Below are 15888 nucleotides of genomic sequence, written 5' to 3'. Positions count from 1 at the left end.
AAGGAAGCCCTACTCTACCTCCATGATGCTTTGCAGTTCCTCCACATATAGCCTCTCTGTTTCAATCAGTTCAGTCATGATGTGTCTGGAGAGGAGGTGTAAAGAATGGGGTCATTTTTAATGCAGGTCAGTGAAAGCCTTCTAGCAGAAGGTCAAACGTGCAACAAATAAATCAACTCATAACCAACAATAATTCTCGTATCAAATATGCTTGGTCACATAAGACTGTACTGTGGTCACAAATTACAACTAATGACAACTTCGAAACACAATTTCTGCCGTCTTAGCAAAGCAGTTATGACACCCTCAGTAAAAACAGTGTTTTGTAGGTGCTTCAGATGAGCAGGGGGATCAGACTATCTCAGGATTTGTTTCCCATTGGTGATCCTCTTTCTGTCCATGTAGCATCATTGTTTTTCCTGGGTTCTTCACCAGTCAGGTTATCTAATCTGATGATCAAAAAGTTTAAATGTGTTCCAATCACAGCATAGAACCTTCTTCCAGTTTACTTCTGAGTCTGCCCCATTCTTTCTGAAAAAGTCTATGAATCAATATGATTTCTCTGGGCTGTTTGTCCATTAAGGGTTGACTGGTGAATGACCCAGGATGTTCCTTCCATTTCTCAATGATGAATTTAAAAGTAATCAAAGCCGATGTGGTAAATTGGAAAAGTGCTGGTATTCATTCTGACCTTTGTTGAGTTGTTTTTATGAATTATTTATTTTGATGAATGTCTTTATGATGTAGTCTTTGGCCAGCATATGGACTTGCCAGTTACTGGACCTTCCAGATACATGTGTATTTATACTACAATCAATGAGGGTAAACTTTGAACTGGGTGTAGGCCACCACTGGAAGCTGAGACATGTAGTCCTTTTTAGCTGATTAAAAAGAACTGTGTCACAGTCCGTGCCCGTGTTTTAGTTATCTAGCTTTATTTCCTGTTTTGGTTAATATTTTATTTTTTTGTTGATCCTCCTGTGTCTCTTGCTGTGAGTCTCCTTTCTTTCCTTACCTTCCTCATTTTGTCCTGATTTGTTTAACCTCTTCCCCTGTCCTTTTATACCCTGCTCTCCCCAGTGTTCTCTGCCGGTTCATAGTATGTGTACGTGTTGGTACTCTGTCTGCATTTCATCAAAAGTTTGTATCCTACCTACCTTCGTATACTGTGTGTGTGTGTGTGTGTTTCCTGTTTGTGTGTGTGTGTGTGTGTATTCTGTTTGTGTTTGTGTGTGTGTGTGCGTGTGCGTGTGCGTGTGTGTGTGTGTGTGTGTGTGTGTGTGTGTGTGTGTTTTCCCCCCTACCCTGTTAGTAGGGCATTGCAGTAGTTATGAAGAGAAATGAAATGCAGGTCACAATTTCGTTAAGACAATTTATGTATTCACAAAATCTTCACATCAACATGAAAGCAAACTGATCAATATCCAATAGTCATCCTATAGTGTCTACAGCTAACTAAGCCTTCAGTGGATTTTACAATCTGCTCCACAACAGCAATCCACCACCATAAAAACTGAAAGAAATTTTCCTGAAAACTGACAGCTGTGCGATCCCTTGTCCTGGACGGGAAGTTAGAGAGGAAATATTTTAAGAAACAAAGGCGATGTAACAACAACTGATAAATCTAAAAGGTTTTAAGTTTTTTTTTAGGTATGAAAAAAGAAGCAACTAGTCTCAGGTCAACTTAAGAGTTTAGTATAAAAGAGAAAGATGAAAAGGAAGGGGAGGATCCATCTCGGGTTCAACATGCACCCACCCATCTCAGCAAATAACATCTCTCCTAGATAGACACACAGACACATGTGAAGCTTAAGTCAACTAAACCACTGACAGGAGAGTAAAGACTAGAGCGAGAAATTTCTGTCAAAGTGGCAGAAAGGGAAGTTTGTTAAATATAAAAGGAAGCAGCCAAATAAAACAACTACAGGAAAAGTGAACGTCACAGAGGAGTAGGCGGAGAATTTATCTAACTCACATATGCATCAAAGTGTTAAAAAGTCGGTAAGTCAGGAACGCAATGTATGTGTGTCTTTTTGTGGGTTTGTGTGTGTGCTGAAGGCTGTTCCCCAAAGTCTACTGTATAATAAGAAAATTCATGTGGACAAGGTTAAAGGTGTCAGCTTGCAGTAGCAGTTTCAGGGAGTTGGAGAGGTAAGAACAGAGAAAATGTGATGTGTCAAAATGAACTCAAAGCTCTTTTTCACTGCTTCTCTGTCGGGATATTGCTGAGTCAGAGTTTACATGAGTTTTCCAGTAAGGCTGGGGAGGGGTGGGGGTCTAATTCATGCCCAGACTGTAAGCAAGCTGGGTTAGCAGGGAAACATAAAGTAGCAATATTATGTAAAAGCTAACAGACCTTTAAAAATTCTACGTGACAGAAAGTTCTAAAAAATAATCAGTTAGTTCTCTACAACACATGTACAATGTGTAAATGTGAGCTATAGATTATTTTAAGAGAATTTCAGAATGCAATGAAAAGAGAAGTTTCTGTTTTGTGGGATGTAAGTGCCAGAAAGCCTTGTTTAGCATGCTCTTAAAGTTATAACAGAAGTATCCTCATTTTGAGTGGACAAGAAACTGCTGCACTAACAGCAATGACAGACCTCCCTAGGAATGTTGTGGTTTGGGGTTTCCAAAGATTCAAACAATGCCAATAAAATAAAATTTAATTGGTTGCACCTTGCTCACGCCTGTGTGACCAAAGTGATCATTTAGTTTACTGAAAAACACATCCCATGTCCAGACTGAAAGTTAGGATGCTCAAATCTAATCAAAAGTGAAGGCAATGATTTGCAAGTCATTTGAAACCAGTCATTTGATTGTAAATAGCATAAAGACAACAGGTGAAATGTTGAAACTACAAATGTAAATGTTCTTGTTAAATTTGATTCCAATAACATCTCTTAAAAAGTTGTTGAATTACTTCTTTTTTTTACTCATAGCAGCTCCCCCATTGGTGTATGACTGCGTGTGATTGTGAAAGCAAATGGGGAAATAAGAACCAGTGTAAAGTGCTTTGAGTGCCAATAGGTAGAAAAAGCGCTATATAAGTGCAGACCATTGACCATAATTCACCCAACATTTTCTAAAGCTGACACATGTCGACTGTAGGCAGGTCAGTTTTGCACCCAGATTTGTTTTGCATCTGACCCATCTTTTCACATTATGCACAGAATGGTGTTTGGCATTGTGTTACTGAAATATTTCTTTTCTGAAAAAGCCTTCCTACAGAAGCAAAAAGAGGGAACTTAGTACTGCCCAATTGTTCTTTTTCCTTTTTGACTTATTATTTGCTAAATTAATAATGGCACAATGAAGCAAAGTTATGTTTATGTTATGTTATGTCTGAGGCTGAATTTGCCTAATACTAAGACATGATCTTTGAGGCTATGATCAGATTAATTTGATGCAAATGCTAATGAATAAATAAATGAGGGATACTAACTTTTACAAATGACTGTATTTGGGCCAGCAATCTTGGGGCATGTCCCAGTTCATCTATCAGATCCAACATATTATAAAGTATGATTAATGTCCTTGAATAAACACGTCGCCTCACAGCATAACAGAAATACTCTACATTCTTTTAGCATGAACTAATGTCAAGTTAATTATGTTACATTTCATGATGGTTTGACATAGAATACTGCACGCATCTTTTCTGGCAGATAGCCTTTTATCTCCGATCCATCTCACCACCCAGGGATACTTCTGCCGTGCATTTGCTTACATTCAAAACGGCTCATTTACAAGGGAAGCAAGGCCTGTAAACAAGCAGACTGCTGTGATGAGAGACTTCTCCAAAATCTACTTCCAGGGCCTGTCATTGTATGTAGTAAAATGCAAATGAAAGATTCATTCAACTGCCTAATCTCCTGCAATGTAGAAAAAAATAACATGGTTAGGCCATCAAGCATTAAAGACTGGTCAGTGTCAAATATAAACACCTAGTTATTGGTGTCTATTATTATGTACTGCATATTCTCATCATAATGAATCAACTTTTTTGTGTTACTGGCCATCTAATACAACAGAAATGGGAAAACAAAAATAGAGACATAAATGTCAGAGGGTCAATGGGTCAATGCAGGCAAGAAATAGTTTGGAGGTCAGAGGAGTATGTTGGCTATTGTGGGAAATTCTGACTAACTAAAGAAAAAGACGAGTTGAGCAAAAAAAACAGCTGATCGTGCTACAGGTTTGGTAGCATAACCTTCGTGGACATATTTGATTAATTGCTTACCATGTGTTTTAGTAAAGCTTGTTATTGAAGTAAATGTGGGCCTTGGGTTTGTACAGTTAGTGAAGTTATGTTGTCGGAATACAAATCAGCCAGGAGGAGCTGGTCTGAAACAGGTACACTTTATGGAGCCCATTTGTTTAAATTGGTTAAAACATAAACTGTGTTTTTTGTTAACTGAAAAAATTAGGTGTGATACAAATAATGAACATATTCTATTTTTGTGAGGCTTTTTAACCTACTGTTTCATCTATAGGGTACTACATTAGGAATTGCTTGATCCTTGCATCCCCTGGAGTTGACTTAGGCCTTTTTAAAATGTAGTCAGGTGTTGCACCAAGACAGTTAAGGAGTGTTGCTAGTATTAGCCTTCTATTTAGTGTTTGCTGTTGTAAATTTTTGTTTTTTTCTAAAGTAAATGTTGGACCTGATGAAGACAATATTGTAAACTGTTCTCTCTAAATCTATATCGGTCAATTTTCTGCCATCAACACCTGCTTCTAGACTAAATACTCTAAAATCCATGCTGCTCAAAAGGTTCTTAACAGAGGTGCACCTCTCTCTACTGTATTAAACATGTTAAAAGTTGTAAGAGAATGCATGCAAAATTAGGATGTTTTGTTGAAGCAATTTAAATGTTATTTTTACTGATGAGTAAGCTACATTTCTGCACTAAAATAGATCCAAGCTGAACAAAAACAACTGTGTTACTCCTAAGCAGTGGAACAGAAAGAGTTAAAAGCAAAAACAGTCAAACAGAATAACCCATAATGAAAAAAAGATGTGTGACTGTAACATTTGTTTTACTGTACATCCAAACCAGACAGGCTAGAACTGACCCACTGAAAACATTTGAAAACTAATAGGTAGCTGAATAAGGTAACAGTGGGAAACTAATTTCCTTTTAAAAATAAAGCAGCTTGTTTTACTGCAGTGTCAAAATGTCTAGGCAGTAGATCCGCTCATTGTACATTTACATGGTCGCATGTCCTTTGGATATTAAGACACCGCTATGAGTTGTCAGACCTTGCTATTGTTGAGTGACCTTGGTGTCCAGTCAAAGTGTGCTGCTGTGGAAATATGTGTTCAGCTTATTGTGTTGCAGTGTTGCATAGATGTCAGCAGTTGGGCTAAAGCCCCTCTATTATAACTCTCTTTGCTAGGTGGGCATTTACATTCACAGCATCCTCCACAATGAATGACTATTTGGCATGTGTGGAGGGATCTCTCTGCTTAAATTTTAATGCATAATTAGAGGCTAAGTACGACACAAAAGAAATAGAGTAGACAAGCAGCAGACTCAGAGCCCTGTACTTTCACCATATTTAGTCACATGCAAGTCATATGTAGAGTCACATGCAGATAATAGTGTTCTGATAGTGGGAAGTCATTGGTTGAACAAGCAAGGCCCAATATGGCAAGTCTATAGTATCTCTAAACTGAAACAGAGAAACAATGGGAGACGAAACTTCACATTCACATTCACACCTACGGGTGGAAGGAAGCAGAGTACCAGAAGGAAACCCGTGCAAGCACAGGGTGAACATGCAAACTCTACAGAGAAAGGCCTCCACTGGCAAGCCAGGATTCAAACCAGGGTAGTCAAAGCAGTCTACAAACATAAACTTTGTGTGTGTGTGTCTTTGTGTGTGTTTATCAGCTTCAGGCACGTTGAGTCTTTTCTGATAGTCGTTGAGATCAAAGGTTCCTCATTCACAGTGACTGTGCTGTTTCCAGGAAAAGCATTGCTACATCATACAGTTCTTGTATGATGCATGACTGACTTGTATGTATGACTTGTGAACACAGAGTCGCATTTCAATTTAAAGAGTTCACTAGAACCTGACCTAACTAACTATATCCCACATTTACTATCTGCGGTGTGACATAATCCTAATATAGTAACAAAACATAATTTGGTTATAGATGGAACAGGACAGGACTATAAAAGAACACTGATCTACAGGGACTAAAACACAGATACATAATGGTCCCTGATTGGTTGAAGATTTATGTGTAGAAAAAGTAGAAAAATTAGATACTAAAATATGTTCTGTTCTTGACATACTTTAAACATAATGTTTAACTTGAACCAAAATGGGCTATACATGTGTCTACACAAACAGTGAAGGACAAAGCAGCATCTACCTTTAGGAAACCTTTAGGGATCACACTAGAAGTTTATTGTAACCAAGTCCAATGGAACTATGCCCAAGCCCATGTCTTGACGTGGGCCCTGGCAAGGTACACTAGAATGGCCTGAGCATGGAGTCAGGTTTTGGCAGACTTTGGCAGTGAAACCGTCTTTGGCATGGATTGGATTGCCTGGTATGAGTATGCCGTTAGTACACTCTTAGCTATGATCACCCTCTTTATTTTAAACACAGCATCTTGGTGGTAGAATGAGTTACCAAACTCAATTTGCTCAGAAAAAGCTATTTCTGTCTTTAAAATCAGATTAACGCAGACTTCACACAGTGAGAAATACCAAGCAATAAACAAAAAGCCACTAAAAGTCACAAAACTGTTAAAGGTTATTCATAAAATATAATCACTGCATCCCTGTGTGTCATTCCCATGACAGTTTACACCAGTGATTATCCCATGATATTTAAACTCATTTAAAACATCATGCAAGTGCAATTTTTATGCTGATAGGTAAAGATAATCTGAGTGTTCACTTTCACTCTGAATTTTATACCTACTATGGTTTGGATTGCACATTATCTAACTTTTACTTTGCTGTGGATAAATGTGACCAGTATTTAAAAACTTTCAGTGCCCGTGTTTATTTTTAAAAACACATGGAAGCAAATCATGGTCAGAGAAATTTGAATCAGCCACAGTAAATACCACTGGATTTATACTACTGAACATACTGAAATATTTGATGTTGAAAACCATCTTTTTGAATTTATGTGGTCTGACATACTTTTACTTACTTGCCTTTTGTTAAAAGGCATGTGTTCATAGCAAACACTGATTTGATTTAAGCCCTGTATTTTGACTAAACAATATTAGCCATACAATCTATACCTTTGCTACATGCACATAGTACTATATATAACCATAGCTATACACGTTGAGCCCAACGTGCATATTTCCTGCCACAAAAGGCAGGAAATCACATACTGAACACTATCATATACAGTATAGTATACTGACATCTCTGTAAAAGCTAAGACCTTTTTCATAAAGAGGAAACCCATTCAACTTACTCATAATTCCATGTATTCCATTGTTTAAATGATACCCAGAAAAAGAAAAAGACTATGCTGTTGAGACATCTTTGCTCTTGCCACACATTTAAGCACACTAACCTAAACTTACGTCAATCTTGACACAATTTTCTGTCAACTACTGTATAAAGACATTCTCATGTGAAGATGAAACATCATCAGTTCTACTCTCTTGCAAAAATGTATAAGTGATACCACTATCAATGTGGATATATTTGAGTAAATGTAGAAAATATTTACAGTAAAGTAGTAACATAGAAAGTTAGATAATAACAGGCAGACAGCAGGGAAATAATAAGTCTGGGCCTTAAGATTTCCCATATAGAGACACAATGCAACAACAATGTAACAATGTACAATGTAAGAAACAATCTACAAAACAAGTTAAATTAACTATGAATGTTTGTTAAAGAATTTGACATCATTAGAGAGGAACAGGAAAACACCAGTATTGGACGCTCCAGGAATGCCATCAGTTTACACTATTCAACATAAATCAGTCACATTTCTCCCCAATTAAAATAAAGATAAAATTAACATTTTAAATTAAACATAATAAATTACATTAGCCACAAAATACAAATAAGTAAAATTCTACAGTTTTTACAAATTGCAATCATTAGACATAATGCAATTTATCTAGCAGAGAATTGTGCTTGGTTCTTTCCTGTAGATTTACTCGGACTAACCCCTAAAGGTTCTGAACCTATAGGCTAAATTTCAACCGACTAAACCACCTGATAGTTTACCATATTAGTTAGATTAAACTGAATAGGGCAGATCTGACATCTGCCTTCACACGTGTCTCTGTCTTTTACAAACACACACACACACACACACACACATTTCCCACGCTGCTAATTCTTAAGTGAGTACATTGTGCCTGAATAAAACGCAGCCGTGGGAACGACACACGCACCCTCATCCTCTACAGTTCAGTTCTTTAACTGCCATTCTTCTGGTTTCTACAGGCTCTCGGTGAGTAGCGCACGGTTAGGAGACTTCTATATCGCTCTCAGGTTTTTAATTTTTTTCCCTGGTGCCCGAACTGACAGGGATCAGTTATTGGAGTCACTAGAACGTTTGGACACAGGTTAACGGATTGACTGTCGGGATTTTCCCGGAGGGGGAGCAGGTTTAACAAACCTAAAGCTAAAGTCTGGTTTGACAATCTGAGAGTGGAAACTGGGAGACATCAGTTTTGAGCTGCTGCTCACTATGGAGTCACTATGTCTTTAACTCCGACGCCTAAACTTTGCGTCCAGATAACTAATCAAACTTATTCCACATAATTCAAACGGGCTCATCTCCAGGAGGCGACGGTCAGAAACAGAGGTAATAGTATAACAGAGATAGAAGCCAAAGAAAACGTATGTGCGGGAGCTGAACAGGTTTCACACGGTTATTTTGCTTCTAATAATAATTACTTTGTTTCCAATACTTCCATGCAATTATCTGAAGCAGCTAGATGGCGGCTGTAGCTCAGTTGGTAAAGGCAGTCGATCCCCAGGCTTGGCTATATGTCGAAGCAGCTTGGTCTGGGTCGGTATGAGTTCGCTTCAACGAAATGTGAGCCAGCTAGTGAAGAATCAGCAGTTGAAATTACTTTAAATTGTGTGTCTTTTAGTGTAGCTATAGGAGAGATTTGCATTGGTATTAATTATAAAATAGTTGTGCTGTCATCGTTTTATTGTGAAGAATTTGAAACCAGGATAATAGTTATTATGCTGATCTACCAGGCTAACATGGCGCTTTACTTAGGGCTAATAGACAGAAATTATTGATTGAAGCTGTTTACCCTATATGATCCTATGCTTTATTTGTGTGTTATTTCTACATCATCACATCGCGAAAGTAATAGTATTTATACATGGCGCTCACAAAACAGCTTGAAATAAGGTAATGACGCACAGAACTAATAGATCACAGATATCCCATAACCAAAGGAAAACATGAGTGTAAGGTCTGTGGTTCTCCTGTAGCATTTATTTTTTTATTTGCACCTTATTTAATCCAGGTAAGCAGAGTGGTGGTCGCGACTTTCCCTATTGCCCACTACCGCGTATGCCCTGCTGCCTTCAGTGTAAAACAGTTGTGGACAAAAAACAGAATGTTGTCAGTTAATTATATCAATGTATAGTTAAACAGAAAACGGTCTGTCATTGCTCTCAGTGCAGGAAAACCAAGAACTGGCGTTGCACTGCTTTAGATCATCATCTCTCTTACTGCGCGCAAAGCAGGCAGGAGAGGTGAAGGAAAGTGAATTTTAAGTATGAAACGTTTAGAGCGCTGGTTGTATTTAAAACAGGGCGCTCTATGATCCTATGTAAAGCGGCATTTTAGCATAATGCCAGTGGATATATATCTGTTAAGGAATTGTTTAGCTGTGCACGTTGCTGCCAGATGATGTGTATGTATGTAAATATATACAAACCCGATTCCAAAAAAGTTGGCACACTGTACAAATTGTGAAACAAGAAGGAATGCAATAATTTACAAATCTCCTGAACTTATATTTTATTCACAATAGAATATAGATAACATATCAAATGTTGAAAGTGAGAAATTTTGAAATGCCTTGCCAAATATTGGCTCATTCTGGATTTCATGAGAGCTACACTTTCCAAAAAAAGTTGGGACAGGTAGCAATAAGAGGCCAAAAAATTAAATGTGCATATAAGGAACAGCTGGAGGACTAATTTGCACCTTATTAGGTCAATTGGCAACATGACTGGGTATAAAAAGAGCCTCTCAGAGTGGCAGTGTCTCTCAGAAGTCAAGATGGGCAGAGGATCACCAATTCCCCCAATGCTGCTGCAAAAAATAGTGAAGCAATATCAGAAAGGAGTTTCTGAGAGAAAAGAGTTTGAAGTTATCATCATCTACAGTGCATAATATCATCCAAAGATTCCGAGAATGTGGAACAATCTCTGTGCGTAAGGGTCAAGGCCGGAAAACCATATTGGATGCAAGTGATCTTCGGGCCCTTAGACGGCACTGCATCACATACAGGAATGCTGCTGTAATGGAAATCACAACATGGGCTTAGGAATACTTCCAGAAAACATAGTGGGTTAACACAATCCATCGTGCCATTTGCCGTTGCCGGCTAAAATTCTATCGGTCAAAAAAGAATCCATATCTAAACATGATCCAGAAGTGCAGGTGTTTTCTCTGGACCAAGGCTCATTTAAAATGGACTGTGGCAAAATGAAAAACTGTTCTGTGGTCAGACGAATCAAAATTTCAAGTTCTTTTTGGAAAACTGGGACGCCATGTCATCTGGACTAAAAAGGACAAGGACAACCCAAGTTTTTATCAGCGCTCAGTTCAGAAGCCTGCATCTCTGATGGTATGGGGTTGCATGAGTGTATGTGGCATCTGGAAAGGCACCATCAATGCTGAAAGGTATATCAAAGATCTAGAACAACATATGCTCCCATAGAGACGTCATCTCTTTCAAGGAAGACCTTGCATTTTCCAACATGACAATGTCAGACCACATACTGCATCAATTACAACAACATGGCTGCGTAGAAGAAGGATGCGGGTATTGAAATGTCCAGCCTGCAGTCCAGAGCTTTCAACCATAGAAAACATTTGGCGCATCATAAAGAGGAAGATGCGACAAAGGAGACCTAAGACAGTTGAGCAATTAGAAGCATTAGAAGTATTAGACAAGAATGGGACAACATTCCTATTCCTAAACTTGAGCAACTTGTCTTCTCCGTCCCCAGACATTTGCAGACTGTTATAAAAAAAAGAGGGGATGCCACACAGTGGCAAACAAGGCCTTGTCCCATCTTTGAGACGTTTTGGTGCCATGAAATTTAAAATCAACTTCTTTTTCCCTTAAAAAGATACATTTTCTCAGTTTAAACATTTGATATGTCATCTATCGTGTATTCTGAATAAAATATAAGTTTATGAGATTTGTAAATTATTGCATTCCTTTTTTATTCACAATTTGTACAGTGTGCCAACTTTTATGTATATATATATATATATATATATATATATATATATATATATATATATATATATGTATATATGTGTGTGTGTGTGTGTGTGTGTGTGTGTGTGTGTGTGTGTGTGTGTGTGTGTGTGTGTGTGTGTTTGTATATGTTTGTATATATGTAGGTATGTGTAGGTAGGTAGGTATGCCCAAGCATGTAAAACCTTAAAGAATCTTATCTTAATTGTTTCAATCATTTCAGGTGGCAACAGGCATCAGGTGTGTTTTTGCCAGATGCTGAGGTTACAGTAGCCACAGAGGAAGACTGAGAAGAAGTGGGGGATTGGGATAAAACAAGAAGTTCTCAGGAGAGAAGGAGAAAGGAACATGAGGTTTTGGAGCTGAAGGAGGCAAAGTGAGGTTTCTCCTGAGCTGGGTGTACTCTCATCATTATGACGGATCAGAGCCTGAGCCTCACCCAGCAGAGCAAGATAAGTTGCGGAGCACCCAGACTGCTAAGGAGCCTGACAAAGGCCTACTGGACTTGACAGCATCAAAAAGAGAAGCCAGTTTGTAAAACAGGACACAGAGAGGAAAATAATACATGGGACACAAGACATGATAATTGAAGACAGGGAAGTTAAAGGCTAAAGTCAAATGAGAAATCAAGCTTGAAAATTAAATAAGCCATAGATGAATTATCTAAAAATAAATTATAAGACAAAGGAAGGTAAATCTTCATAAGTGTCCAGAATATATACAGGCAAGAAGCAGTAGTCACAATGTTCGTAAATTTCCGTCGTATCCACAAGTGCCGCTGTGTGCAGCTGCTGACCACAGGCCTGTTTCTGTGTGCAATGATGGTCTGCTGGGAAGAGCTGGACCACCACATATTGAGTCACATAAAAGCCTATACATACCGCTACCTGATCAACAGCTATGACTTTCTTAATTCTTCCTTCACCATTGCCTCCAACAATAACAACATAAAAGATGGTTCCCACAGTGTGGCTGGTGTGATTAGGAACTACACATACCTCATTAACCACCCAGATAAATGTGGAAGAAGTAGGAAAATCTGGGAGGACGTCTTCCTGCTTTTGTTTGTGAAGTCTTCGCCAGAGAACTTTGAGCAGCGCCAAGTCATCAGGAACACATGGGGAAATGAGAGCTTAATTGCGTCAGAACTGGGGGTGAGTGTAAAGGTGGTGTTTGCCCTCGGCATGCACCAAGAGCTCAGGTGGAGATCCAGGGTTCAGCTGGCACTGCTGCAGGAGGATCAGACCTATGATGATCTGATACAGCAGAACTTTCTGGACACCTTCCACAACTTAACCACCAAACTGATCCTGCAGTTTCACTGGGTCCATGACTACTGTCCTCAGGCACACTTCTTCATGTCTGCAGACGATGACGTCTTTGTCCACGTGCCCAATTTGGTTAAGTACTTGCGGCAGCTGGTGAGTAGCAAATCAGGGGCTAAAAACCTGTGGGTGGGGCACGTACATAGAGGATCCCCTCCGGATCGCTATAAACACAGCAAGTACCACGTGCCCTATGACCTGTACCCCTGGCCTTCCTACCCAGACTACACTGCCGGAGCAGGGTATGTGGTTTCAGCTGATGTAGCCAGTAAGATTTACCATGCAACCCTGTTCCTAAACCCTTCAATTTACATTGACGACGTTTTCATGGGGATTTGTGCCAAGACCATGGGGGTTTCTCCCCAAGAGCATGTGTACTTCTCAGGTGAGGCAAAGACTCCTTACCACTCCTGCGTCTATGATCATATGATCACATCACACGGTCATGCAAAAGATATGAGCTCACTATGGCAGGCAGCAACAGACCCTAAAGTTTACAGCTCCAGAGGATATATTGGTGACGTGTACTGCACAGCGGTGAGAGCCATGCTGCTGTGTTTGCCACATTACCAGAGCACATACTCCTGTATGGCAGCTTTTGCATAAATCGAGTGATGAATAAGAGTAGCTCACACAGTCTCACTTTTTGTGTCACATGTCCCTGTTGAATGGCTACGCTGTGCATTTGGTAAATGGTAAATGGCCACTTTATATAGCACTTTTATCCAAAGTGCTTTACAATGTGATTTCCCATTGACACAAACACTCTCACCTGAACACACTGATTGATCAGAACACAAATGCTCACCTGTGCCCACCGGGAGCAACTTGGGGTGCAGTGTTTCACCCAAGGGCACATAGAACCACAGACCCTTTACCAACTAAGCTACAGCTACTGTGCTGGAATTAAGAGCTGTTCTGTTGATTAAACCACAGTTCTATTTACATGAGAGCTTGTTGCTTCTGTGTACACATATCCCCAGTGCTGCATATTGTTATTCACCTGCCAGTGCCTGCAGAGGTTCAGCTCTTTTTGTGAAGTCTTAAGTTAACGTGTAAACTAGGTGATATGACATTCCAAAATCAAAGTCTTTGCATTTGTGACACGTTTAAAGGTGAATGCAACAATTTTCAAACACAAAGTTTGCCATAAGATTTTAAGGCTGCTAACAAGGTTTGATAGATGATACAACTGTCATGCAAATTAAGGGCATCTCCTGTACACAGCCCTTATCAGGTCACCCTAAGATTTTCCAGGCTCTGGCTGTGCCATTCCACAACTTTGATTTCCATTGGTGAAGCCATTCTTTTGGTATGCTCTGGGTCACTGTCATAAGAAAGAGAAACTTGCACTATAAATGCTGCCATAATGGAAAAATACATTTAGAGATTTATTCGGAAGGTTGAGACCTAATTGTCTTGTTTCTATGTTTCTGCATAAATTGACGGCGAGAAATCCTCTTTTGGAAGGATCTCTTAAAAAAACTGAAAAACTGCTTAAAAGACAGGTTCACAATGAGAGAAATGTTGTCTGGAGTAATATTGTTAAATCTTATGCAATGTTTGACAGGAAAGAATCATTGGCAGATCAATCAGTGATATCAGAATGTACAAAATGAGGTACTCAAGCAATAAGGATGCTCGTTAAGGAACTGTATGAGGAATAGATGTCCTGTCTTAAAATAACCTATGATATATGGTATTTTTTGCTACCCACGACGCTGAAAAATGTCCTTGCAGTGTCCCTCCTTGAAGGCTTGGTAAGTTCGCTTATCCACATTTTAAACTACAGTACAGCAATTGAAAGTTTACATTATGAACATTACATTATTTCATTTTAGGCTTATAAATTATAAGTTGTCTTTTTTTTTTTTTTTTTGGTTAACATACTATGATAGTATAACATCAAAAACAAACCTCCCCCCAACTTTATACAAACTGGATCCAAAACTACAGTACACATACACTCAGCAAGTGCTTAAATGTTATTTAATTTGCCAAGCACAAATCCTCGTAACTTGTAAGTTGTTGTGACTGACAACAGCTGGTGGTTTCTCTGTACAAACATAAAAAGTACAGAGAAAGAGGACAATCTCTTGAGCCATTTCCAAAAAAACTGCTGATTCTAAGATTATCAGTTCAAAGTAATGTTCTTAGTACTCATACTGGAAGAAGACCCAAAATATCTACCTCAGCTGAGAGGACATTGGTTCATATGGTCAGGAGGAACCCAGGAACCATGATATCACAGCTAGGAACTTGCTTCCGAAACATCAGTGTCACAGTTTATAAGTGATTGTTACGTTGCTATCCACTGAAAGACTGCTGTCCAAGCCCACGCTCCAAAACAGACTCCTAAAAGCTCAACTAGTTAATTGATCTCAAAGAGAATTAGGCCGTGTGCCTCTTTCTCAAGCTGTAATTTTTCTAGGCGTGATATCAAAGCAGCTTGGTGTTCCAGGTTTATCTGGTATGGGCTTCTGGAATTTCCTCATTGGCTTCCTGAATATGTATATGTTTTTATATTTTTGTTTATGCTCTTTATGACAAATACAAATGATTCACCACACTTGTATTTACAGTGAAGGTCTGGCAATAAAACTTTAGAAATGATACTCTGTTTTATCATTAGTGCTTACTTCAGGTATATTTAATAGGATTTTTATCAGCCAGAATTAGTTTTTGTATTTCCATCTAGAGTACAATGATTTGAATGGATGAATGTTTTTACTGTTTAATAACAAAATTATTAATTGGTCATTGACATTTCTTTTTGTTGTTTTCTGCTTAAAGATATTTCAAGGTAACACAAGAAATCGTGGCTTACAAAATACTCCACAGAGAAGGACAAAGAAAAGAAGTGCATTTACCATGAATAAAGTAATTTACAAAATTAAATTACAAAGCTGAAATATTTTTTGGATGCCAGATTGAAATAGTACCCTTTACACTGATATGTTGACATCTTTATCCAATGCTAGTAATGGGAATTCCAGCTCTTTGTAGTGACCTGATCATTTGGCCTAGCTCAGCAATAGGAGCTGGTATTTTGGCACCTTTTTTTAATCTGTACCCAAATATACATGAATA

At 38.6% G+C, this 15888-nt stretch overlaps 2 protein-coding genes across 5 annotated transcripts in view; one reads left to right on the top strand and one right to left on the bottom strand.

Moving 5' to 3' along the window:
- Positions 1–15888, bottom strand: part of mcf2l2 (MCF.2 cell line derived transforming sequence-like 2) — a 98446-nt gene that overhangs the window by 39480 nt on the left and 43078 nt on the right. Inside the window, exon 16 of the mRNA XM_067513021.1 lies at positions 19–85. Coding sequence (XP_067369122.1) covers positions 19–85 — 67 coding nt within the window. The remainder of the gene's footprint in view (positions 1–18; positions 86–15888) is intronic.
- b3gnt5a (UDP-GlcNAc:betaGal beta-1,3-N-acetylglucosaminyltransferase 5a) lies at positions 1375–15855 on the top strand. Of its 4 annotated transcripts, none has more exons than XM_067513022.1 (2): positions 1375–2001; positions 11697–15855. In XM_067513022.1, exon 2 carries the CDS (start codon positions 12217–12219, stop codon positions 13402–13404), a length of 1188 nt encoding a protein of 395 aa, XP_067369123.1. In that variant the 5' UTR covers positions 1375–2001; positions 11697–12216; the 3' UTR covers positions 13405–15855. The 4 variants fall into 4 exon arrangements, with proteins under 4 accessions (XP_067369123.1, XP_067369125.1, XP_067369124.1 ...); XM_067513024.1 differs by lacking the exon at positions 1375–2001 and adding an exon at positions 2011–2151; XM_067513023.1 differs by lacking the exon at positions 1375–2001 and adding an exon at positions 8304–8457.

This window comes from Channa argus, chromosome 8 (genome assembly GCF_033026475.1).
Source record: "Channa argus isolate prfri chromosome 8, Channa argus male v1.0, whole genome shotgun sequence".
Classification (NCBI taxonomy): domain Eukaryota; kingdom Metazoa; phylum Chordata; class Actinopteri; order Anabantiformes; family Channidae; genus Channa; species Channa argus.
The sequence above is the reverse complement of the archived record's forward strand: the minus strand, read 5'-3'. Positions and strand labels throughout refer to the sequence as shown.